This window comes from Aspergillus costaricaensis, assembly GCF_003184835.1.
Source record: "Aspergillus costaricaensis CBS 115574 unplaced genomic scaffold BO79scaffold_11, whole genome shotgun sequence".
In the NCBI taxonomy this organism is placed as follows: domain Eukaryota; kingdom Fungi; phylum Ascomycota; class Eurotiomycetes; order Eurotiales; family Aspergillaceae; genus Aspergillus; species Aspergillus costaricensis.
Genome location: NW_020291811.1, coordinates 214,343 through 238,552, shown reverse-complemented (window position 1 = coordinate 238,552; position 24,210 = coordinate 214,343). Strand labels below are relative to the sequence as shown.

The 24,210-nt window shown below is 48.9% G+C and overlaps 8 protein-coding genes across 8 annotated transcripts; 4 read left to right on the top strand and 4 right to left on the bottom strand.

Annotated features, from left to right (window-relative positions):
- The first annotated feature begins 3,864 nt into the window (after positions 1–3,864).
- Positions 3,865–5,674, top strand: BO79DRAFT_192482 (cytochrome P450). The gene is made up of 2 exons (XM_025680901.1): positions 3,865–4,998; positions 5,055–5,674. Exons 1-2 carry the CDS (start codon positions 3,924–3,926, stop codon positions 5,474–5,476), a joined length of 1,497 nt encoding a protein of 498 aa, XP_025540973.1. The 5' UTR covers positions 3,865–3,923; the 3' UTR covers positions 5,477–5,674.
- A 1,124-nt stretch (positions 5,675–6,798) lies between these two features.
- BO79DRAFT_236820 (alpha/beta hydrolase) lies at positions 6,799–7,831 on the bottom strand. Its single transcript, XM_025684625.1, has 2 exons — positions 7,328–7,831; positions 6,799–7,260 (listed from the first exon to the last, which is right to left on the bottom strand). The coding sequence occupies exons 1-2, from the start codon at positions 7,760–7,762 to the stop codon at positions 6,913–6,915; spliced, it is 783 nt and encodes a 260-aa protein (XP_025540972.1). The 5' UTR covers positions 7,763–7,831; the 3' UTR covers positions 6,799–6,912.
- A 550-nt stretch (positions 7,832–8,381) lies between these two features.
- Positions 8,382–9,727, bottom strand: BO79DRAFT_262702 (uncharacterized protein; the record flags this gene model as incomplete). Its single annotated transcript, XM_025686610.1, has 4 exons — positions 9,425–9,727; positions 8,881–9,362; positions 8,734–8,816; positions 8,382–8,656 (listed from the first exon to the last, which is right to left on the bottom strand). The coding sequence occupies exons 1-4, from the start codon at positions 9,590–9,592 to the stop codon at positions 8,382–8,384; spliced, it is 1,008 nt and encodes a 335-aa protein (XP_025540971.1). The 5' UTR covers positions 9,593–9,727.
- Positions 9,728–10,347: 620 nt separating this feature from the next.
- BO79DRAFT_286595 (uncharacterized protein) lies at positions 10,348–11,027 on the bottom strand. The gene is made up of 2 exons (XM_025688485.1): positions 10,555–11,027; positions 10,348–10,497 (listed from the first exon to the last, which is right to left on the bottom strand). The coding sequence occupies exons 1-2, from the start codon at positions 10,929–10,931 to the stop codon at positions 10,491–10,493; spliced, it is 384 nt and encodes a 127-aa protein (XP_025540970.1). The 5' UTR covers positions 10,932–11,027; the 3' UTR covers positions 10,348–10,490.
- A 793-nt stretch (positions 11,028–11,820) lies between these two features.
- On the top strand, positions 11,821–13,005 carry BO79DRAFT_227080 (oxidase ustYa family protein; the record flags this gene model as incomplete). The annotated part of the gene is made up of 5 exons (XM_025683850.1): positions 11,821–12,214; positions 12,277–12,498; positions 12,570–12,598; positions 12,684–12,763; positions 12,882–13,005. The coding sequence occupies 5 exons, from the start codon at positions 11,821–11,823 to the stop codon at positions 13,003–13,005; spliced, it is 849 nt and encodes a 282-aa protein (XP_025540969.1).
- A 247-nt stretch (positions 13,006–13,252) lies between these two features.
- Positions 13,253–14,397, bottom strand: BO79DRAFT_192478 (class I SAM-dependent methyltransferase; the record flags this gene model as incomplete). The annotated part of the gene is made up of 3 exons (XM_025680899.1): positions 13,253–13,571; positions 13,702–13,831; positions 13,908–14,397. The coding sequence occupies 3 exons, from the start codon at positions 14,395–14,397 to the stop codon at positions 13,253–13,255; spliced, it is 939 nt and encodes a 312-aa protein (XP_025540968.1).
- A 2,284-nt stretch (positions 14,398–16,681) lies between these two features.
- Positions 16,682–18,808, top strand: BO79DRAFT_119261 (serine/threonine-protein kinase; the record flags this gene model as incomplete). The annotated part of the gene is made up of 3 exons (XM_025677940.1): positions 16,682–17,125; positions 17,375–17,619; positions 17,674–18,808. Coding segments are annotated over 3 exons (1,824 nt in total), but the record flags the coding sequence as incomplete, so codon positions are not given.
- Positions 18,809–18,832: 24 nt separating this feature from the next.
- Positions 18,833–22,801, top strand: BO79DRAFT_144319 (uncharacterized protein; the record flags this gene model as incomplete). The annotated part of the gene is made up of 4 exons (XM_025678375.1): positions 18,833–19,080; positions 19,136–19,773; positions 19,823–20,494; positions 20,553–22,801. 4 exons carry the CDS (start codon positions 18,833–18,835, stop codon positions 22,799–22,801), a joined length of 3,807 nt encoding a protein of 1,268 aa, XP_025540966.1.
- Positions 22,802–24,210: the final 1,409 nt, after the last annotated feature.

Genomic DNA, 24,210 nt, shown 5'->3' with positions numbered 1-24,210 from the left:
TGGTGGCTGGTTTATGAAACATGAGAAAGTTTGCAACTGGCTTGAAGGAAATATCGACATGCTTTGGTGTCCAGGCATACGTAAGTACTGTGATTTTTACACTCTGGGGAAGCTAACTTCAGGTTGCTAGCTGGTGCTGGTAAAACACGACTAATGTTAGTACATTGACTAAGTATTTCACTTTTCCATTCTCATTCATATATATATCTATTTTTGTTCTTTGATCTGCTTGGAATACGTCCCTCAGATGTTGCATTGACAGCTAATGCATCGTATCAGGTCTATCGTTGTTGATACGCTCGAGCATAAGCTGGCCTCGAAAAACGCTCTCTGTACGTACATCTATTGTAATTATGGACGCCGAAACGAACAGACCCCTGTTGCTCTTCTTTCAAGCTTGCTGCTGCAAGTACTTCGACACTCGAAAAGCGGGACAGTGCCATCTGAAATATCCTCGCTTTATAATTCGCATAAGAAACTTGGTACCCGCCCTACCTGGAAGGAGTTATTCGATATATTCACCAAAATGACACTCGAATATGAAACGACCTTCATCGTGATCGATGCTCTAGACGAATACAGCGAGAGTGAGAATGACGCTTTGTGGTTTCTATCCACCATTAGTTCCGTTGGCTCAAACGTTAAAATTATGTGTAGCTCACGTTTCTCCACAACCTTTGACGCATATTTCAATTCCATCGAAAAGGTAGAAATCTCGGCTCGGGACGAAGACATTGAACTATTCTTGGATTCGGAAATTGCACGGCTCCCCACGCTGTCGAGCCTATCCAAGCATCTTCGAGCCGAGCCAGACTTGAGAAGACACATCATTGTTTCCATCACAGGGGAGTGCCAGGGAATGTATGCAACCAGTAATATATTACACCGAGGACTGACGACGTTAATATGTGGATACTAGGTTTCTTCTCGCTAAGCTACATCTCGAGTCGCTTCTCCCGAAAATCAATCGGAAGGCTGTGCGCTTGGCTTTGGCCTCTCTTCCAGGAACTCTGAATGATACTTACTCAGACGCCCTCAAAAGGATCCGGGACCAGCCCGCCGAGATGGCGGAGCTGGCAGAGCTCGTACTGCTCTGGGTTATCTGCGCCCGTCAGAATCTCACAGTTATGCAGCTTCAACATATGTATGCCATGCAAGAGCTATTGGAGGACATGGCTCTTGAAGACGACGACCTCCCGGACGGAGATGTCCTCACTGCAGCTTGTGGGGGTCTCATTACGGTTGATAAAGAGTCGCAAACCATCAATGTCATCCACTACACCGCCCAACAATACTTTGAAATTTCCCTTGCGCCGAAGTTGATGACTGCCCGAACCAGTCTCACAAAAGTTAGCTTGGCGTATCTGGTGTTGCCGAACTTCTCCACTGGCTTCTGTACCAGTGATACCGCTATGGCACAGCGTCTGAGAGAGTATCCCTTCATTGAGTATGCCGCCAAGCATTGGGGCTCAGAGATGAACCTCATCAAAGCAGGCGAGCTTTTGCCAGACCTCGAACGGCTTTGGTCTAATCCTGTGGCGGTTGAGATGACTAGTCAAGTGTGGAGTCTGTCAAATGCTCGCTATCCCAACTGGAGCCAGGAGTTTCCTCGGAACTGCCCAGCTCTCGTGCTTGCCGCGGTCTATGACCTTCCAGCTATCCTTCGACAAATGATTGCAAACGGTCATGACATTGAAGGTAGGGGGTCCGATGAAGAGACTGCCCTTATCCGGGCCGCGACATTTGGCCAGGTCGCAAATGTGCGTACATTACTAGAGCTAGGAGCTGAGGTCGATGCTCAAGACTACATGAATGAAACTGCTCTACACAGAGCTGCTAGGAAGGGAAATGAAGAGATTATTCGTGTGCTAATAGGTGAAGGTGCCGGAGTGAACAACAAAGCGTCCAGCAATTGGACAGCACTCATGCTTGCTGTGTCCTGTGAGAGTTTTGACGCCGTTCGAATCCTCGTCGAAGTAGGCGCAGAGCTGATGTCAGAGACGGAATGGGGGGACACAGCCTTGACTATGGCTTTGAGAAGTAGACAGGAGAATATCGCTGTCTTCCTTGCCGATCATGGTGCTGTTTTGCCTCGCGGCTTGGCGGGGCGTCGAGCTTTCACCATAGCTTGCCAGAGAGGATTACAACATGTAGCACAGCGCCTGACACTTGATTATGAGGCGGTTGCTGGGAGACCTTTACAGCGGCAATCCTCGCGACTTATGGGCGGCCTACCTCAGATCGTACGTGAATTACCGCAGGGAGAGTCAACTGCTTCTGGAACAGAAACCGAACCGAGTGACGAGGTTTCGCTGGGAGAGCTGATGGAGCAGTATAACATAAAGACCGGGTTTGATCAGCGTTACAAGATAACGCAGAAAATTGGGAAGGGCCATAGTGCCACAGTACACCTCTGCACTGACAGAGTGACAGGGATGGTTTTCGCAGTCAAGGTTCTCGAAGGTGTAACTCCTGGAAATCCCCTGAGAGCAAAGGATTTCAAGGGGATAGGCGGTGAAATTCAACTGCTACGCGAGCTCCAGAAGCACTATCATCCAAACTTAGTGAGGATGATAGATGCATTCGCAAATTTAGAGGGGAATGATTTTCGCCTTCTCTTAAGTGTCGCGTTAAAAGGGGAATTATTTTACACTATTACATCGAGAGGAAACCTCAGCGAAGGTGAAACACGGCATATATTCACTCAGTTATTATCTGCCATCATATTTCTGGTGAGACTTGTTCTTTGACGCTAGACTACGCTGGTCCAAGCTGATACAAAATAGCATGAACTTGGATGGGTCCACCGAGACATTAAACCCGAAAATATCGTGATATGCGACGACCACCTTTCAATCCAGTTATGTGACTTTGGTCTCGCGAAAAAGATCGGCGCGAAGTCAGCTTCTGATGGATTGACAACAACCTTGTGTGGAACTCCCACTTGTATGTATCTTAGTCCCTGGACACCCATTGAGGCGATTGCTAACCTGGCTTAGATGTGGCACCAGAAATAATTGTAGAGACACCCCACCGCCGATATGGATTCGAGGTAGACATATGGTCTTCGGGTGTAGTTTTGTACATCTGTCTCTGCGGATTTCCTCCATTTGCCGACGAGCTTAACACTCCGGAAAACCCATATAACCTGGCACAACAGATAAAGATGGGTAGATTTGATTATCCATCACCTTACTGGGATCCCATAGGAGATCCTGCATTGGATCTCATTGATCGAATGATCACAGTATATGTGCCTGACCGCATCTCAGCTCGAGATTGCCTCACTCACCCATGGATGTGTCAAACCCCCAATTGATGCAGAGAGATTATTTGTTGCTAATAGCTTCTTTGAACTGTCAAATAGTGCAGAAAATCACCCTTGCGAAGCCAGTCCGCTACGATCACCTTTCGCATTTACTGAGTTAGAGAGAAAACATACAAAGACTAGTAGAATATATATACTACATTTTAAAAGATCTTATGTTATCGTTTGTTACACAAGCGGTCTGGAGTATTCATCGGCTAGATAATAAAAATGGGATTTGACAGAATGACAGAGATACATAAGCTCAAATAGACGCGGGAGCTATATAAATCAGCGCCACAGAAACAACTTAGCCCCTAAACATCAAAACCTGGTATTTTGCCATCACTATAGAGTGCCAATTGCATGATGATATTAACATCACTCAATATTCCATATTCACTCTTGCAGATCAAATTTCATTCAATAATGACCTCACATATTACTGGCTGCCTGATTCTTCCTCATCTTCACGCTAAATTCTCACCTCCAATCCTTCTATATATACCCACGTGATTCAACCTCATCACTGCTGCCTGAACAGCATACATAAAAAACCCAGAAAGCGATCATCGTTCACTTTCCAGCTTCATTGCCTTAATCCGTAATAACCATCATGGATTTCCAACCCAAACTCATCATCCTCCTGCTCGCCGCCCTAGTATTTGCCAGCGAATTCTTCCGACGCTATCTCAAGCGCCGCCAGTTCGCCCGCCAGCATGGCTGCAAACCAGTCGCACGATCCTTCAGCAAAGACCCCTTCCTAGGCCTCGACACCATCCTGGGCACAATGCGCACAAGGAAAGAGCACTGTATCCTCGAGCGAGGCTGCAATCTATTCCGCACACTCGGCAACACATTCACCGTCAAAGAACTAGGCCGTAGTGCCATCGTCACCATTGAGCCCGAAAACATCAAGACAGTCCTGTCCCTCAACTTCAACGACTATAGTCTCAAGCACCGCTACGAGGCAATGAAGCCTCTTCTCGGCGAAGGCATTTTCAATACGGATGGTCATCATTGGGCCACCTCTCGCGCGCTTATCAGGCCGAGCTTCGCCCGTGAGCAAGTGACTGATCTGCGCTTGCTGGAGGATTTGATCCAGGACCTATTCGCGTTGCTTCCGAGGGATGGGAGCACGGTTGACCTACAGGAACTATTCTTCCGGTATACGATTGACTCCGCGACAGAGTTCCTGTTCGGACAGTCGGTGGGGGCGCTGAAAGAGGGTCACTCGGAGACTGGGTTCGCGGAGGCGTTTCATTATGCTCAGATGGCGATCCCGATGCGGGGAATGCTGGGTCCGCTTGGTGTCATCTTTCGTGATCGGAAGGCTGAGGAGTGTAATCGAATCTGTCGGGACTTTGTGCAAAGGTTCGTTGATGAGGCTGTCTATGCGGCTGCGACGAGGAAAGAAGATGGATCGTCGGAGACGAAGCGGAAGTACATTTTCTCGCATGAGCTGGCGTCGCGGACTTCTGATAAGCAGCGCATTTTGGACGAGTTGATGAATGTGCTTCTAGCGGGGCGAGACACGACGGCCAGTCTTCTTGGGAATATGTTCTTCGTGCTGGCGAAGAACCCAGCTATTTGGGCGAAACTGCGCGCTGAAGTTGAAACGCTGCAGAACCGGCCACCGACGTATGAGGAGCTGCGCGGTCTGAAGTATGTTCAGTGCTGTGTAAATGAATGTATGGATCCCCATCATCCCTCTCCTTTGTATGATCTCACTGACCTGAACTAATAGCTCTGCGCCTCCACCCCGTCGTCCCCCGCAACGAACGCGAAGCAGAGAAAGACACAGTCCTTCCTGTGGGCGGAGGTAAAGACGGTCTTTCCCCTGTCTTCGTCTCCAAAGGAACGATCGTCAGCTACAACGTCTACGCCATGCATCGTCGGCCGGATATCTACGGTCCAGATGCGGAGGTATTTCGCCCTGAACGCTGGGAGGATGGGAAACTGCAGCCGCGCTGGGGCTATTTGCCGTTCAATGGCGGACCACGGATCTGTATTGGTCAGCGCTATGCCTTGACGGAGGTCAGCTATGTTCTTGTGCGGATGGTGCAGGAGTTCCGCGGCCTGGAGAGTCGGGACCCTGGACCCTGGGTGGAAGGATTGGGGTTGACGCTTTGTTCGAGGAATGGGGCGAGGGTTGGGCTGATTCCATGACATACACATTAATCTGACTGGATAGTAATAAGATGAGATATGCAGTAAGACGACGCATGCAGAGTCCGCGTCTGAAGAGGAATAGATCTGACCCGATAGTCATGGTGTTTATCGCCGTCTTACTTCAAACCTCTCGCTGATGTGCATGTACTTTAGCGAAGCATTATTCTAGCTTCAGTGATAGTAATAGAAACTGATACGACTGCAACGATAAAAGTTAGCGCTTATGTCGGACATTAGCGTATTTCTCCCCACTCCTCGTTGTGGTAGACTAATTACACTAAATTCTGACACCTCGCAGAATATGAGGGGTTAGATAGACAACTGGCAGGCCATACGATCAACGAGGGAGAGGCGTGGAGATTAGGTCCTAACATGTTCCGTGCAATATGCCCCTAACTGTAAAGGCCTCCCATCGACAGCAGAGAGAAATGCTTACTTCAACAACGCTACTTGAAACTAATGCATGTGTCGCTAAAACCGGGTAGATCGGAAGAGGGGAGAAAGATGTAACCATGTAAGCCTCTCCTCGTTTATCCTAGACTGGGTACTAACTAGCTAGTCTTACTAGCTAGTGGCTCATTGGCCAGTTAGGATGTGTCCTGCAGCATGGTATATTGACCTAATTTAGCGCTTGACGGCCACTTCCCCTCTATTGTGAATCTACCAGTCAATGGTAAGTTGATGTAACATACTCAGTACATACTAATTGATGACTGCATTGACTTGATCACAGGATAATGGAGACATTGAGATGTCTGTAATATTTTGGTATACTAGGCTGGCTGGCTGGATATAATCTCGCCCCGTCGGCCCTTTCCGCCCACAGCCTCCCCCGCCTGCCCTAAATCTGTCAGGCCCACTTAGATTGGACGCTCGGGGACATCCTTAGTTCATCCTTGGCGATGGACAGATAACCGAACAGAAGGGAAAGGTACGGAGCACTCGGAGTACGGAGTAGTCGGAGCTAAGCTACGTTTCTATTCCTCCAAGAGTTTATCCGCGGAGTCTAGTTGCTTGAGGGTTGTCTGTCCCCGTTGAGGGCCAACGAGCCTCAGCCTTGTCCTCCTGTTCCTTCCCACACCCCTCCCTTTCTCGACTGGCCAGCACACCAAGCCAGGGGTACCCACCCCTCTTCCCTCTCTTATGTGTCTTGTGCTTGTTGTCCTCCACTATCCTCCTCTTCTTCCTTTCACCGGCCCACTGCCCCTCATTTGGGGCACATGCCTTCCTTCAAGTTATGCCCGTAGGAAGCGGGAGGATGGATAAGCAAGAGGACAACAACAATAAAGCAATTTATCTGCCAATGTGATTGAACACATCCCAATATTAAAGCCACATATATTGGATTAAGTAACCTTGGCGAATTCTCTTACATTCTGAAACAACATTGCAAGCAGCTCAATACACACCCGTTTTTTCACAAATATATCTATCTACTCCCACTGCTTCACCAACTCCAAAATAGTCTTCGTCAACTCCTCCGGAGCAGACAATTGCGCACTGTGACCCGTAGCCAATTCCCTGGTAATCCACTTAGCACCCGTAGCCTGAACCATAGCCGTCTGGGCCGGGTAAGGCACCGCGCGATCCTCAGTGGTGTGGATGTAAGCGATTCTATCCTTGAAGGCCTCAGAGCCCCAGCTCGCCTCAGGACAGGGACTCGAGAAAGAAGTCAAGCCCTGACTGAGGGAAGTCTGGCAAGCCGCGTCGGCAAGGGTGGGTTCAACGTCGTAGAAGAGAGGGGGCTTGGGCTCGTCGCATTTGAGGAGGTTTTGCTCTTTCTAATTCATTCATTGTTTCTCGTTAATACTGGAAATGGTAAGTGGGAAGGAAGGAAGGAGCACATACATCCATATACATATGCGGGGGCAAATTTCCACCAAAAGAATCAATAACACTCAACCCATCACCACCACGAGGCAGAATGGTCGCGATGAAGATCTGGCCAAGCACAGAAGTGGACTTGCCCTGGGCGGCACGGTCGGCGGGTCCGAGTCCGCGCGCCGCCGCGCTAGCAGGCATTCCACTATACGAGTGGCTGATCAGGATCACATCTTGGTTGCCGACGTCCAGGAGAGGGAGGATCAGTCGGTTGCGCACGTAGTCGGTGTCGTCGGCCGCCGTGACCTGTCCTTGGGCGCCAATGCTGGGGAGGAGGCCAGTGAAGGCTCCGTAGCCGGCGGATTGGAGGAGGTGTAGGAGGTGGGCGTAATGGGCTGGGTTTTGGGAGGCGCCGGGTACGACGACGAGGGCGGGCTTCTTTTTGTCGGTGGGGATGGTCATGATGTTGAGTGAAGTAATTATATGAGGGATTGGAAAGGGGGTTATTGAGGTGAGTAAGTAGTAGTAGGGGAGATTAGTTCGGGTGCTGGGAAGAGGGGGGTATGGGAGAAGTATTTATGCCTGTAAAGCGAGGGGAGCCCTACTTGTCTTCCGAAGGCCGGCGCTTACAGTCAGTCTACTTTAGTGTTGTAAGATGTTCTTTGTTCATCGGCTCAGTGGGTGGAATGAAAACACGTTTGTTGAATGGAGTCAGCCAGGGTGAGTCTGTCTATTGCTAGAACGGGAATGGGTAGCTCGAAGCCAGTCGAGTAGTCTGACGCGAATGACCCACTGTCCGCAACTACCCCTGTATGTTCCCTCAAATGACTACGAAGAAGGGATAGCTGGCACAGTCACTCCTCTTCTCGATTGAGACTGCTGCTTTTTCAGTGGGGGTTTATTGCTACTAAGCCCATCTTCGAATGAGATCGACGATTGTTGCTCCAGTAATACTGAGCACCTTGGGCTGAGTCGACGTGACTACAATTCAATCCACAAGATCTGATAACATACACTAACACTACATATTTTAAGGATGATGATAATGACTGACACGACTATTCCAACCCGGTAGTACTCTTCACACCTCCAATAGTTCCACCTCGCTTGAGGTACTTGGTGTCAATTTCTTCTCGTGCCCACGCTGATGAGAGTTTGCCGACTGCATATGTGAATGGGGGAGGTTGCGCGAGTCGTGGAACTTGGTTGATCCCTCCTTCTTGCTGCTAAGAAGCCGAATCCATTGCTTAGGCCCTCGCCAGTTACGGAGCAGAGGTCCCAGGGTAAGCATGGAGCCCACGACGATGAAGATGGGTGGCTCAAGGAGCGCCCACAGAATGTTATAAATGAAGGGTACTAGAAAAGAATCAGACATCTGTCAGATATTGCGGACGACAAGAACTGAGAATTTGATGGAACCCGGGGAAATATACCCTCAAACATGCTACTGATAGTCGCAGGCTCCTTGGTCCACTGGACGGCATAATACAATCGAACAAGTGATGCCGCCATGCAGCTATTTCACCCCGACAATCAGCAATCTGACAAGAGAACTGACAGGGGAGGTCATGAATACTTACGTGCTTCCCAAGACAAAGATCACAGACATGAATAGCTTCTTTGATTGATCCATCTGCAATTTCTGTACGGCAGCGATTGGAAGTGCCAGCGTCAGAAGATCGAATAAGCTATTGCCTGCAACATAGCAGATAAGGATCGCCGACGCGTTAATATCGTAGGGGGCGGTCGGGTCCCATTGTAGGTAGACCGGCCATTTTGAAAAGATAACCGCCAGGACAATCGCCAACGTGAAGCTGGAAATCAGTCCAATGAGCACATTGCTCGCCATGACAAACGGACGGGAGATGCCGAAGATCCGCCGGTAGAAGAAGAGCAAAGAAACTTTGATGACTCCCATTGTGGCGATTTGAGCATTTTCGCAAGCGAAGTTTATCTTCAATGCGAAGATGATCGCCTCCATGGTTGGCTGATACTCAGGGTCTCCGATGCCGGTAACAGCATCGGTGTAGTCGATGATAATGCTAATCCCACAGGAAAGGATCTAGTGGCGAACATTGAATGTTAACATCATGAGTGATGGGGTGGGATGGTGATATGACTTACTAGGGCGAGGATAATTGTCCAGTCATCGGCACCCAAGTAGAGCTTGGAATATATCCGGGCGTAGACACGGAGTGCAACCGCCAGAATGGCCAGGACACCTAAAATTGTGGTCACAATAATGATCGCCTTGGCCGTACTGGTAATACCATGACCTTCATAATACAACATCTTGCCGGATCAGTTTGCAGACAAGCGGTATGGAGAAAGAGGGGATTAAGCATTGATGATGGCAGAGGCGCGACAGCCAAAAGCCATTCCCTTATAATAGCCCGGAAGGGGAAAATGCATGTCTCTCGGCTGAGGCGTGAGGGCGCAGGAGACAGCCAGGCTGAATAAATGCATAGTTAGCCCATTATCTGTCTTCTACCGTCCGTCTGACTGTAGCGACTGTATAGCCCCCATGCGCCAGGATCAGAGGCACACCACGTCTGCAACATGGCTGTCGACATCATCAGGTAAATCATACTAATGGTGGGGGCCGAAGGATTCGTCTGCAAATACGTGACAATGGCCTGTGTGAAAGGCTGCAGAAACCACAATAGCCTTGTCAGGCTGGTCAGGAGGGGTTGGATGGAGGAGGGAGGACTATGTTGCAGGGTTACAACTCCTTCGAGGCAGCGAAGCTAGTAGTGTATTACACAGCCCATTCAGCTTAGGGTACTTGAAGAGAAACACGAAGGATCATGGTGTCTCTGAGTCTCCAATAGAAATTGCCAAGAAAGCTACTAATTGGAGCATTTTCTCGAACAGCATTTGTCAGGCGGCCCGAGGGAAGTCCACTCTTCTTAGTTTCTTATTACTCCGGGGAAAGGATGATGGGTCTAGTGCAGCGGCGATTTCATCTTATTCGGTAGTCTGACTACGCACTATGACACCGTGTCAGATTAAGTAGTGGGAATTCTTCAAATCGATCTGTTTATAGACCCTGAACTAAAAGTACTATCGACCGATTCAGTTTCCCCCGCACACTAGCCAAGTTCCACAGCAACCCCTCTTTATGGCGCAAACCAGTGGCTTTAGCTTGCGTGTCTGCAGCCCAGATGGCGAAGCCTGCTTACTACCTCGCTTAAGCACTGATTTCATGTCAGTACACCTATTGACCGTGCCAAGAAGGGGATAGAGGGACTTACGTATCCTCGTACGTAATGAACCGACTGTTCAGCACAGCAGAGGGATCACGCTCTTCCACTTCATCTCTTTTGCTGATGGCGTCTTCGTAGGTGATGAACCGGGTGTTCAGCACAGCGGAAGCGTCACGTTCCTCGACGTCATCTCTCTTGTTGATGGCGTCCTCATAGGTTATGAACCGTGAGTTAAGCACCGCCGTGGGATCACGTTCCTCAACCTCATCTCTCTTATTGATGCCATCCTCATAAGTAATGAACCGCGTGTTCAGCACGGCAGAGGCATCACGCTCCTCAACTTCGGATGGAGCTGCGACAGGGGCCGCCCTGGCAGAGCTAGCCAGGGTGAGAAGCACCGCGAGTGCGCTCAACGCAGTACGCATATTGCAACAAAGTGGGAAGTCAAAGACTAAAAGGGTTGCTGATTTGGAGTTTTAAGAGCTTGGGGAAAAGAGGAAGAGATGGGTAGAGAAGTTGATTGTATCCTCCAGCACATAGGGACACTACGAACCTGTACCTCGAACCTTATATGTTTTTCGTACTCTCTGCGATATTCTAGGGTTCTTGGTGTACGCCTGCTTACCAAGGCAGTTCCATACTAACCTTGTCGGATCTGGAGTCCTTTGTGTTGGCGCCGGGCCAAGGGAATCGTGAGCGGCCGCATCGAATGCATCCATCCTCACATCAGCCCATCGTAGACGTGTTCGCATTCACTCCAAAGCGGGGTTAGCGTAGTATCTACTTAAAATCTCACTGTTCTAGGGTCTCGCAAATGAAGATGTATAGGGCCTTTGACTTTGTTGCTGATGCGGCAGGAGCGGTTGGTCAAAGGCCAATGATCACACCAAACGTCGAGTAGTCATTTCAGTCATGCATGAATAACTCTCGCCAAGTACTTCCGGACACTCTGTCGTTGCGACGCACGGGAAACCGGCACCATTTGGCCCCCAATGGTGATGCCCAGGTCAATGATGAGGTGCATTGATGTGAGTGTGGAAGGGTAGGGCGGATGAAGGTCAAGCTCGCTCCGAGGAGAATCACAGTCTTGGCTAGTTTGTGGATGCCCCCCCTCCACCTCGCTGTTACTTCTGCATTGCCTTCTCTCCAAGGCAATCTCCCACAATTTCGTTTGTAATCTACGGAACATTTTGTGCCGAGTTATCCCCTCCGGTGCTCTGCCTTCTCCCTCCATCAACATTCTCTGCATTTTGCATCTTCCTACTCCTTCCTACCTCCACCCCACACAGCCATTCATCAATCCTTGATATCGTCATGGCCGGAGCCAGGCTGGATGATAGGCAGAGCGAAGAACGCCTCATATCAAGTTTCGATGAGGAAAACTTCCTCAAAGACAGTCGAAGTCCTGGGGCGAGAAGGTCACGATGGTGCCGGTATCACCCAAATGGGACTCTGATTCTATCTTTGTGGACTTTATTCCTGTTTATAGCTTCTATCTATCTTTGGTCAACAATAGCTCGTCATCGAAAAACAGCTGCCGCTTGTCAATGCGATGACTACCTGCCCATCGATTCTCCAGCCTTAGAGGCCCTCGAGAACACAGGTCATATTGAAAAGTTCGACGGCAGCTTTGCAAAGCCCAATGCTTTCAAGGGTCCACCAAGTCCTGCTATTGATGCCGCCTGGGATGATATAACTTATGCTTCAGGTGATTTATCCCGAATGGACCCAGATAGAATGAACACGAGGCTTACAGTCTGTCCAAAATAGGCGGTGTCATCAACGTTGATGAGCAAACACTTCAGCACATCAATGCGTCCGAGTACTCTGTTGGTTTGGCTGACGAGCTCGGTGGCGGCTACATGGGCTCAGTGGAAGTTCTGCATCAGCTACATTGTCTGAATATGCTCCGCCAAGCGAGTTACGAGGATTATTACAGGGACAAGCCGGGTCCGTGGGAGGATAGCCCGCAGATCCTACGGCACCATCTTGGTAAGTCAGGACTTGGAAGAAGTCCAAGCACATGAATAATTGAACAAATTCTGACAAATACCTAAAAATAGATCATTGCATTGATATCTTACGACAAAAGGTAAGCCAGAAGGGTGTCCTGTGTAGCATAGCCATCATTATCACTCGAAGGCAGAAATGGCTAATTTTTGTTACTTGTCAAATAGTTGATGTGTGATGCAGACGTTGGTATCCTGACATATGTGTGGGTGAAGGGGCATAAGGACCCATTTCCAGACTTCAATGTGTAAGAAACGTCTTCCCTTCCCGCCCCTCTTTTGGCCCACCAACCCTCCAACACATACAGCGTTCCCGAAAGAGTGGAAATATGCAGGTACAAGGCTAACATTCAGTGGCATTTGCAGGCACCATAAATGTCGCGATTTCCGCGCAGTGAAGCAATGGGTCGGGCAGCATCAGCTCTATACAACACCCGAACATGGCATTGAGCGCCTTCCTGGAGCAAAGGAGATGCCTAGTCCACCGTAGATACTTGAAAGTTACACAGACTACTATCTGCTACAAATCGTAACCCAGAGTTTGAGGACTACAAACCGCCCGCCCAGCAAGCAGTAAGGGGCACAAGTCACGGCGCGTATTATTTCGAATTCAAGTTTTGTCAATATACCTCCCACAAACTCAATAACCAATACATCCAACAAGCGAGCATGTTCTAGAGGATATTCAGGTGCGAAAGGCATTTCACAAATTCAGATAAATCTCCAACACAGCCAGGTTATTTCTTTTGCGCCACAAGATGAGGAAAGATCCCACCCATTCTGACACGTTTAGCCTCGATAGTCTCACTAACAGAAGTCTTCAATTTACGCAGTTCATCCAGTTCCGTCTCCCCAGTATTACCGTTCTCAACTGCAGTTCCATTCTGAGACTGTTGCTGTTCCATTCTCATGAGCGCAGAGTGCAGGAAAAGGTTGACAGAATCTGTGAGATGGTCTGAAAAGTCGAGGGACACCTCTGGATCCCCATCCTCCTGACAGAACCCTCCGGGACGTAGATTGAAATGAAGAATATTTAGAGCATCTTCTCCATTGGAACTTTTGAGTGAGAGAATTCTTTGGAGCATAAAATGCGGCAGGCTGAAGAAAAACGAAGAAGGACACAGATCAGCCGATGTGATCAAGTGACAACAGAAATAAGAAAGACAGTGGTTGGGTAAATACTCACTAAGGTACTAGATCACGAGCCCGTCTCTCCAGATCAATGATCTCCAGTGCTTTGAGCATGTTGGGTGCTTCTGGGAACAGTTTGAAAAGTCGGGCTTCGCTTTCTGTCCACTGGAGATAGCCTCCTGGCTCTGTACAACAGACAAATAAGATTTAAATCAGGCGAAGTATACCAAGCTGGTAACTGGGCAGGGAGTAACAACTTACTCAGGAGTAGCAATGCATTTTCCAGCGCTCGAGACAGCTTCTCCTCCGTGATGGCGTAAGCAAGGCCGCGGATATTGACTAGGTTGAATTGCCCATGATAGCGGGGGTCAAAAGGTTTAGTGCAGTCGTGCTGCACAAGCTGTATTCCCGGAGTGGGGGTCTCGGGGAATGCGGCTGCGTTCAAGTCAAAGCCAACAAGAGACGGGAGGGGAGTTGTGGTTGGGGATGTAAAGGCCCCAGTTCCGTTTTCAAGGCCTGGAGAAGATAGGGACTGAGCTACTTCCCGCAGCCAGATACCAGTTCCGCAGCCGATATCTGCAACCCCGCCCTTTAGTGCTGACAAAGGGATGGAAGGGTGTATGAGCTGATTGTTGAGAAAGGTCTGCTGGATGAGATTGTGCTGTCGGTTCAGTCGCTCGTGTTCCTCTGTTTGCTTGGAACGGTGGGAGAGGACGTATGTCTGGTCTTCGCACTCCCCAGAGGTAAACATAGTGAGGAGGGAAGCACAAAGTAATTCAAGGCTGGTAGGATTCTGCTGCTGAAGGCAGAAGGGGTTGAAGAGATGCAAAGGCAAGGTGGGACAGCGAGGATTGCTCCCTGCTTTATATTGGTAGCTGTACGCCGTCACACACTAGCCACTTGTCTAGTACCGCATAATTATGTTCCCAAGTTAGGATAGCATCTGCTCTAGTCGGACCAATGGTATGTCTCTTCTGACATGCATTGCACAAGGACATATGCATTCGTGTGTACCAAGTATTGGCACACCCATACAATGGAGTCTTACTCCTTGTTAAGCCCCAGTCTGTGCAGATGAAGGAGATTTTTTCCTAGTTATTACCCAAGCAAGGTGTCGAGGAGCACTAGTCAGTGCAGGGTGTTTCTCGACTGTGCTGTGTCCATAGAGTGGCATCATACAATCGTCTAGCCAAGTCAATTACGGCGAAGGCGCACATTGGTCATATAATGTATGTCGGAACGACGTTGTAGGTCAATAATGAAGTTGTAGTAAACACTTAATCCTTCTTATCTAGATAGCTTAGAAGAACGGTCAAAATTCAAATTTTTAAAATCATATAACTATAATTAGATAATGATATAAAGATTATACCTTGATACAGTTCCCTAGACATGGAAGCATTCATAATAAAATTAAAAATTTTTTCTAATAAATATTGCAGTTACATTAGACTAGGATCTGCGGATATATTGAAAAAGGAAAGATTATTGTAGAAAAATTGTTTAGAGATTCAGAATATCTTGCTATCAAATAGTTTAATAAAAATAATTCATTGGATTAATTAGCTCTGGTATATATTAAGTTATAATAATCATCCTATTAAAAAGAATAATAATTACATATAATATTTTCTTGGCCTGTCGGGCACGCCCGCGGCGGAGGGCAATGCCGCAGGCGCTTCGACTTTAGCCAATGAAGGCTACGCGTCTGGTCCCTGGCACAGCCGACCGTGGTTGCAGGGGAGCTGAGGGCCTTCCGGTCGGTTTCACCGCAGAGACGTTCGAGTCCTGCACGAGGGTCTTTGGTACTGGTCATGCCCATCACCGCTGATATATGGCCGTCGGATCACGGGAAGCATGCGGAACGCAGGAACCAGATAGGTACACAGAGTCGTGATGACTGAAACCGACCAACCAGCCTCGGCGGACTCGGTAAACTGAGTATGAAATTGAGGAAGGAAGTGGGAAACGCGCTGATCGACCAACCGAGCCTGCTGGGAGGCTCAAACTGAAGGTGAGAAAAGTGTACCAGACATCGTGCCGGGGGCGAAGATGGTTCAGGCCGTACGCCCATCAGAGCAGCCTAACAACGGGAGCGGCATTGGGCCATGAGAGGCCGTGACGAGGTTCTAAATTCCTGTCAGGAAGTGGGTCATCTCAGGCGTACATACTTAGATATATGTTGTATACTGCATATCGCTTCGGCGAGGGGTCAGTGTAAATGAATCCTACTACTGCCACCACTACTACTGGTGTAAGCACATGACCTGCAAGTCGCAATCAAGGTTGAGGCTTAGACTGCATCCTACCCCCATTGCATCTGGGTTCCTCTCCCTGTCAATGTACTTCCATATATCCGAGTACAAGCGCAGATAACTTACATCACGAGTGATACGGCTGGTAATTTATCTGAACGTCGCCTATTCCGTCACTGTCCGCACCATGCTGGTGCCTCGCCGTCCTTTATTTGCTACACCCCTCATCATCTCTGGGCGCCCTGATCCATCCCAATCAATCAATCACTCGATTCTTCATTCATTCATTAACATCTTCGTTTCAATCGTACTAAATTATCCCTTCTTCCCCTGGTTCATTCCACTGTCGCTGTCGCGTTCTCTAGCTCTCTGCGGTCTCTGCGGTTTTCAATCGCCTTTTTATTTCTTCCTTTTCTTTCGTACTTCTGTTTTTCAGATGTATTTGACTTGGCGGGGTTAGAAATACCGACAAACGGAGAAAAACGGAGAAAGTGGAGAGGAAAACAGTAAAAAGAAAGGAAATAACTAGTGGCTCCACGTCATCTTCATCAGCGTATCCATTTATCTCTAATATTACTTTAATTGTCTCTTCTGTCGTGTCTTCCCACGCCCACCCCTTCCTTCTCATGCGTGCACCCACAAACTCCTTTCTTTACGATTCCGTTATTGCCTGTTCCTTTCTTTTCTTTGACTCCCTCCTGTCCTCATCTACCACACTTTTTCGTCCCTTTTTGTCCCTTTTTCGTTCCCCTTTCCCTTCCACGATTATTCGTCTACACCATGAGTACCCTCCAAAATCTTAAAAAGTTCATACGTCATGGCAAACAAGCCCGCCTGGTGACCCCCCATGCGGAACCCACCACCAACGTCTCCGCCATTCACGCTGAACAACAGAATCAACCACCTCAAGGCTCATACCCTCCCGAGGCGGGCCATCTGGATGTCATTAACACCAAGATGGACAATGTGCCAGCTCAACCTTCGACTAAATCGCCCGAGGGTCAGACCCGGCGGGCCTGCGAGCTCGAGATCGAACAGATCGGCGCCGAGGAAATAAGCATCTCGTCGATGATGCCCAGATATCCCGGCCTGGAACGCTGGGTCTTGCTGGACAAGATGGGCGATGGCGCTTTCTGCAGCGTTTACCGGGCCAAGGACACCACCAGGGAGTATGACGAGGTAGCCATTAAGGTCGTTCGCAAATTAGAAATGAACAGTAATCAGGTAGGTCGGCTATCTTCACTGAGTTTATCTTCTCCTTAGTTGTTATTCGTTCCCGTTCGTGTCTACTCTAAACCATTCTGCTACTAACCGCTCGTCATTATTTGAACCACCTCACTTGGTCAAAGATTTCCTATCCTATACCAATATTCTAATTCTGCCTGTCCTTGCCCATCGTTACTTACCCTGATACTGCAGTGTTATCCCTCATACGCCACCGACCTAGTGTCCAATAACTGACCATGTTCACAGCGCGCCAATATTCTCAAAGAGGTCCAGATCATGCGACAAGTAGACCATCCAAATATCGTCAAGCTGATAGATTTCTCTGAATCCCGCCAATACTACTACATCGTGCTGGAACTCTGCCCTGGTGGCGAGCTATTCCATCAAATTATCCGATTAACCTACTTCAGTGAAGACCTCAGTCGTCATGTCATTCTTCAGGTCGCTAAAGCGATCGAGTATCTCCATGAAACCGCTGGTGTTATCCATCAGTAAGATCCTTCGCCCTCTGTTTCACCATCATGTGTGCACTGACCCCTCGGCAGAGACATTAAACCAGAGAATTTACTCTTCTATCCAATTCCTTTTATTCCAAGTGAAAATCCCAAGCCACGTCAGGGAGACGAAGACAAGGTTGACGAAGGCGAATTTATCCCCGGAAAAGGTGCTGGTGGCATTGGTGTGATTAAAATTACTGATTTTAGTCAATCCAAAGTTATCAGGGATAGTCAGACTATGATACCATACAGAATAGTCAGTTATACAGCACCTGAGATTGTCAAGGACGAGTATTACTTAAAGAAAGTTGATATATGGGCGCTTGGCTGTATTCTTTATACTCTTCTCTGCGGCTTTCCCCCCTTCTATGATGAGAGTATCCAGGTATTAACTGAGAAAGTGGCTCGCGGGCAATACACCTTCATATCACCATGGTGGGATAATATCTCTAAGTCCGCTCAGGACTTGATCTCTCACCTCTTGACAATCGACCCCGACCAGCGATATTCAATAAAAGAGTTCCTGGCACACCCCTGGATCCGCAAGACCGATGAAGCGACTGAGGCGGCCACGGACACTCCCCCACTTGCGACACCATTGTCCTCCCGCCACGCGCAGAAGCAGCCTCTAGATGCCTCCGCGGCCGACCAGCCCCCCTACACCCCCGCCAGCGCTCGTCTATCCGATCAGCCCTCAGCGGGTCTGGACCGTCCGATGGACTTCCGCTCCCCCGGAGCAATTAACCTCCGCGAGGTCTTCGACGTGGGCTACGCCGTCCATCGTCAGGAAGAAGAAAACAAGTGGCGCAAGAATCACCGGAATTACCCTGGAACGAACCACACCGGTCGATTCCAATCGCTCCTCAATCCGCTCAACGAAGATTACGATGACGGGTACGAGGGCGAGATTACGTACCAACCGATTGACCATGACGAGTATCCTCCGTCCAAGCTCCAGAAACAGTCGAAGGAGGTTGCGGCGATGGAAGTAAAATTGCGGTCCTTGAATCTGGGCGCTTCCAGCCATGCAGCTCAGGCACGGAGAGCACACCAGCCCCAGCAGCAGCAAGGCCACGGCCAACACAGTGCCAAAGTCGCTGCGGCAGCGAAACAGAGTATCGGCAGGCGGTCGAGGCAGCCTTTCGAACTCAATTTGGACAACGCGGCGTTGCTCCAAAAGAGACGACTCCACACTGAGTGTAATGACATGGGCCCCCAGGAAGACAAATCGCAAGGTGTCCACTCTGCTGTCTCCCGAATACCACAAGATTACTGGGACGACTTTGCGAATGAAGTAATACACGCCGTTTGGCCTTATAAGCTGGACAGTGATGTGGTTGAGCACATTTATAAAGTACTTCCACACCTCATGGAAACGTTTGCCCTTTCTTTAAGTAAGGTCCCGTCCATCCATGCCTACACGGATGTGATAGATTTTATCCACGGGCACCGATGGTAAAATAGACTAGACCGCATGCTAGGTAGGACACCCTCGCTAATACTTGGTTAGGGATATAGCTTCCACATTTCGGGAGCGCTGGACCACTTACTCGGAGGAGCAAGCTTACCGTGACCTGGCAGCAATGACTCTGGATGATATCATGATTTTCTGGGATGAAAGAGATGTCAATCTGGAGCCTGATTCAGCACCACTTGAAGCGGTAAGCATCGATCAAAGAGAGCAGGATGTTATGCAATCTGTGGAGGACCACGAAGCTGGAGCGGATCAGATGCCTGGGCCCGAGTTGTATAGGGCAATTATCAGAAGGACACCTGCATACACTTCACTATTGAACAATATTCGTCGAGAGTGCCTTTTCGGTCCCTCTGAGCCAGACATAATGGGAGAAATTCGAAAAACGATACTGGTATCGCTACCAGGGTCACCACACACCAGCAGACAAAAGACGGCAAAGATTTTCGATGTCAGCTTCAAGATCCGGTGGGATCCTCTCAAGTTCTTGTTAGACGAACAATATGAAGACAGTCCACAGGAGGCGATCGGAAATGTCATAACGTTGACCGGCTCTGCCATGTCGGCGCAGGCAATGACTTGCGCAGAGTACTTACGTCAAGCTTGGCCGTCAACAGGATCTAGTGTGATGAAACTGATGAAAGCCCTTGTGTCTAAAGAGAAGAAGGCCTCCGGTAAGTGCGGTGCAATAGAATCTTGCTCTGGGACTCATATATCAGCCAGATATCTTACCTGATGGCACTAAACTCGCCTTTTCAAGCCGTCCATCCATAAGCCAGCCATCAACTTTTGATATCTGGGTCGATGCGCGAGGCACCGCCCCCATTCTTGCAGAGATTGGCGAGCAGATTGCATGGCTTGCATCCGCGCTACGGTCGTCTCCATTCAGTCCAGGCACCGTCGCCTACAACAAGCCCTTCGTCCGTTTCGTGAGGGTTGACCACCAGAGGGGTAAGGAGTGCATGACGGCCAGATATCTATTTGATATTGGCGTTGAAGTGTGTGCTGAACCAGACCGCCCGGAGGTTGGGATTGGTGATTGCTGGCATAAATTGTTCGGCACACCAGTTGTCGTAGAAGGGTTCCCGATACGACGGAGGTTGGAAGAGCATCCTAAAGGCCTTGAAATTTCCCTGGGAATGATGGCAGCACTCACAGGAACGCGCAAGATCACGATCTTTGATGGGAGACTTGTTCTGAAGGGCTTTTCGATTATGCTGGTCCCTGCCAAATGCGGCCAAAATGCAGTCACTTGGCATCTTCTGTACCAGAAGGATGGGGAGCATATATCTTATCTTGAGAGTGAGCAGCTACCCCTTCTCGAGCTCAAAATTCAACAACTGGAGAAAGCGCGACATTTCTTGGGGTGGTGTCCGGCTGCGCGGATATATGCGGGTAGGTCGACAACGTTATCATCTATGATACGGCTGCCCATGCTGACTGGCAATCTTAGGCGAAGCTGATGCTAGCTATCACATCAAGAACTCGAGGCTTCCTCGTCCCTCAGGAGACTGTATTATGAGTAATGCATCGCTCTCTGCCTCATATGGAATCACTGCGAGTTCAGTTTTTGTGATTGGTCGTAAGGACGCCCGGCTCCCGCGCAACTCATACGTTAAGAAGATAAGATGGATTTCGGAGAAATATACAATTCTCTGGGAGATCACAGAGAAGCGGGGTTGGCTTGTTAATGGAGCTACTGTCCTGCTTCACCTTGTTCACGCATCTCTAAGGCAAGACGACCTCGGCGACACAAGCCTATTGTGTCTATCTAATGACGGGACTTCGAAAACATCTCTTTCGCACCGATCCGATTCGGCCTTTAATGTGCTCTTGAGTCAATCACGTCTTGGACTGCCGGTCTATCCGGGAGATGATAACCACACTCTCAAAGATCTTATAGAGGACTTATATGATTACCTGGAAAGAGCCATCACTTACCAGGTGAAAGCGATCGGTCTAGATGGTAGCACTTATAACCAGCCGAGGTCAGCATTGGATGGTTGGGATTTCACCGATTTGGCTCTAGAGCGAGATCCCATCTATCCACGGCGAGCATTCCTGGATGATGAGGGCCGGTCCTGGGTCGACTTCAGTCGTTCCATACACGCGGTCATCCTATTTGGCAGAGGTTTCGGTGAGATTATTCGGCCTGCTAACGCATATTGCCCTTCATGGGCAAAACTGCCACATGGAAAATCGTATCTTGGTGCTGCAGTTGCAGACTTGTACAAGATAATGGAGCAGCATGGGGACTATGATTCCCGACCAATGCGACTTTGTCACGACACATTCTGGTCGGTAACCATCGAGAAGTTCAGTCATTGCTCATGTGGCATCCAGCCTAACCCTGAAAACCCCAAGCACTCTGATTTTGTTCAAGTTCTTCTCCCTTCAATCATGCGGCACAATCTACCCAGACATGCTCCCGTGCGCCCGGAACCTACAGGTGCGGTTATATTCGGCCAGAGCAGCAGGGACCAATGGTACTGGGGCAACTTTGGGCCTCCCGCAAGAACATCGAATCTGATCAGCAATGACTACCAAACCTACTCTAGTTCTGAAGATAGTAGATTTGGGACGAATATTGATTCAACAGCATCCAAGAACAGTGAAGTTTCAGCACCTGATTTTTCTCAACGGGATGTGGAAGAGTGCCTGAAACAGACGTGTACGATCTCTGGTGAAAGGAATAACTTCTCCTTGGCGGAGAGGCAAGAGGTTGACACCAGAAATAGTCGCTTTGCGGACGACTACAAGTTGGGCATTATATGCGCCCTCCACATTGAGCTCATGGCAGTACGTGCACTGTTTGACGAAACGCATGAGAATCTGCCTATTTCCAAAAACGATGACAACTACTACGCGCTGGGATGCATGGCGAAGCATAACGTTGTTGCTGCTTGCCTCCCCTTAGGCACCTACGGTACGAACCCTGCTGCAATTGTTGCAACCCATATGAAGCGCAGTTTCCCAGCCTTGAGATTCTGCCTTCTGGTTGGTATAGGAGCTGGTGTGCCTTCCGAGAAGAATCACATTCGCTTAGGTGACATTGTTGTCAGCAAGGCAAGCGGCAAATATCCCGGCGTCCTGCCGTACGATATGATTAAATGCCTCGAATATGGAGCATCTGAGCTGAATGCTTGCCTGAGTCCTCCTCCAGCTCACCTGATGGGCCTGATAAGTGAGCTGGAGTCAGACCCAGGGGGTTCTACTACACTCCAAGAATATATTCAGCAAATTGAGGAGAGCCAGCCTCAGTATAAGTACCCCGGCGCCATCAACGATAGATTGTTCGCATCTTCGTACGTCCATAGAGGCGGTGACGAATCCTGTGGCCTGTGCAACCCATTGTGTGAGGTCCGACGAGCACCACGATCGTCCGCTTGTCCGACAGTACACTATGGCTTAATTGCATCTGGAAACAAACTCATCAGATCGGCCGAAAAGCGTGATAAATTAGGCCGTGAGTACAATGTACTGTGCTTTGAGATGGAAGGCGCTGGGATCGTAAACAGCTTCCCCAGTTTAGTCATCCGGGGGATCTGTGACTATGCCGATTCTCACAAGAACAAAACCTGGCAGAAATATGCTGCTGCAGTTGCTGCTGCGTATGCAAAATTGCTGCTCTCCCGACTGAGGACGTCAGACAGCGTACCCCAATCTCCTGAGATGGGTAGAAGTCGGCATTGGTCTAAGTGACCCATACAGGGAGGCCATGGGGTGGTTGGAACATGTTTGCAATCCAAGTCTGAGGACGATGTTGAGGATATTATCCTGGTGTCCAATCAATTAATGGCATGCGGCGGCCAGGGATCCACGTTTCGTAGCTGGAAACATGACCCAATCACAAAGTGGGCCAGATTATTTTCGCATAGCCCAACCAGTAATGAACTCAGCCGTACCGAAGTACAAGTTATTCGATGCCAGTCAGATATAGAAGCTGTTCTTTCTCTTTGATCCAGTGTCTCCCTGGGGATAATTGGGTAGCACTCTGACCAGTAACTAAGAACGGGTACCGGAGCAAGGGGTGAAGCAGGCAGATATATTCTCCTTCAGACAGTACGTAGATAAGGAGGGTCAATAAGAAGCATCGGTACGCCATTTATTATACTCACAGCCCAAACCATGGAAGTGTTTTTTTGCGCTAAACCTGATAATCAGCGTGACCGATGTAATGCCGGAAGGTCGCCATGTCTTATTTTCCAACTTTGATCCATCGTGAACATTGACAGTGGACATGGAGAAGTTTAGGTATAACTAGATATGACGAAGAAGACAGCGTTCCAGCGGGTCATAAGGGTGATCCGGCCGTCGGATCGAGAGGGGAAAAATCCCGAGTATTTGGCTTAATCGAGTTCCCGATCATAATGCTTTAGTCGAAGACAAGCCCATGTCGTATTATCACTGGGCCAAAAGGCACATTGAATTAGGAATAGCTTTTATTCGGATTTCCTCCATAATCATGACTTGCTGTCGCCCTGTATGTCCTGTTCGACCTGAGCACTCAGCGATTCCGTCTGGGGCGACCAAATTACTGTTATCTATATGGGCGTTACCTGATGAGTGAGCCGCGTCTACATCGAGGGCTGTCGCATTTGGGGTGTGCTTTCGGTTCTTTTGTGTTATTTGGGTATTATTGCTGGATTTTGAATAACTCCATTTCCAGGCTGTTTCATGGAATCATCCGAGCTTAAAAGCCATCGTCAGCACCTAAGGTACCAGCAATAATGAAGTGCCACTCACTCGGTAACATTTGGGGAGAATATTATCTCAATATCTTTTGAGATACTACTTTTGATGCGATTTTATTCCTGTTGTGAGGCCGATGCCTTTATTCCTAACACGAGCCTCGGGAGGCTTCGTTTTACCAGCCTGATTTAGATTTTGCTAAAGTTCCCTATGTCCACAGTTACTGGTATTTACCACCCATGAAAGCCTGTTGTTCGCCTTCAGAATACCAAAAGCTCTCTATACTATATATTGGGGCGGAGCATACAGTCAGACGCATTTACTTCAATTTCGACCTCCAATCATAAGGAAATTATACGGACACAGAGCATAGCCATGTGATACATAAGTGAACCCAGAGGCCTCCTAGAAAGATAGTG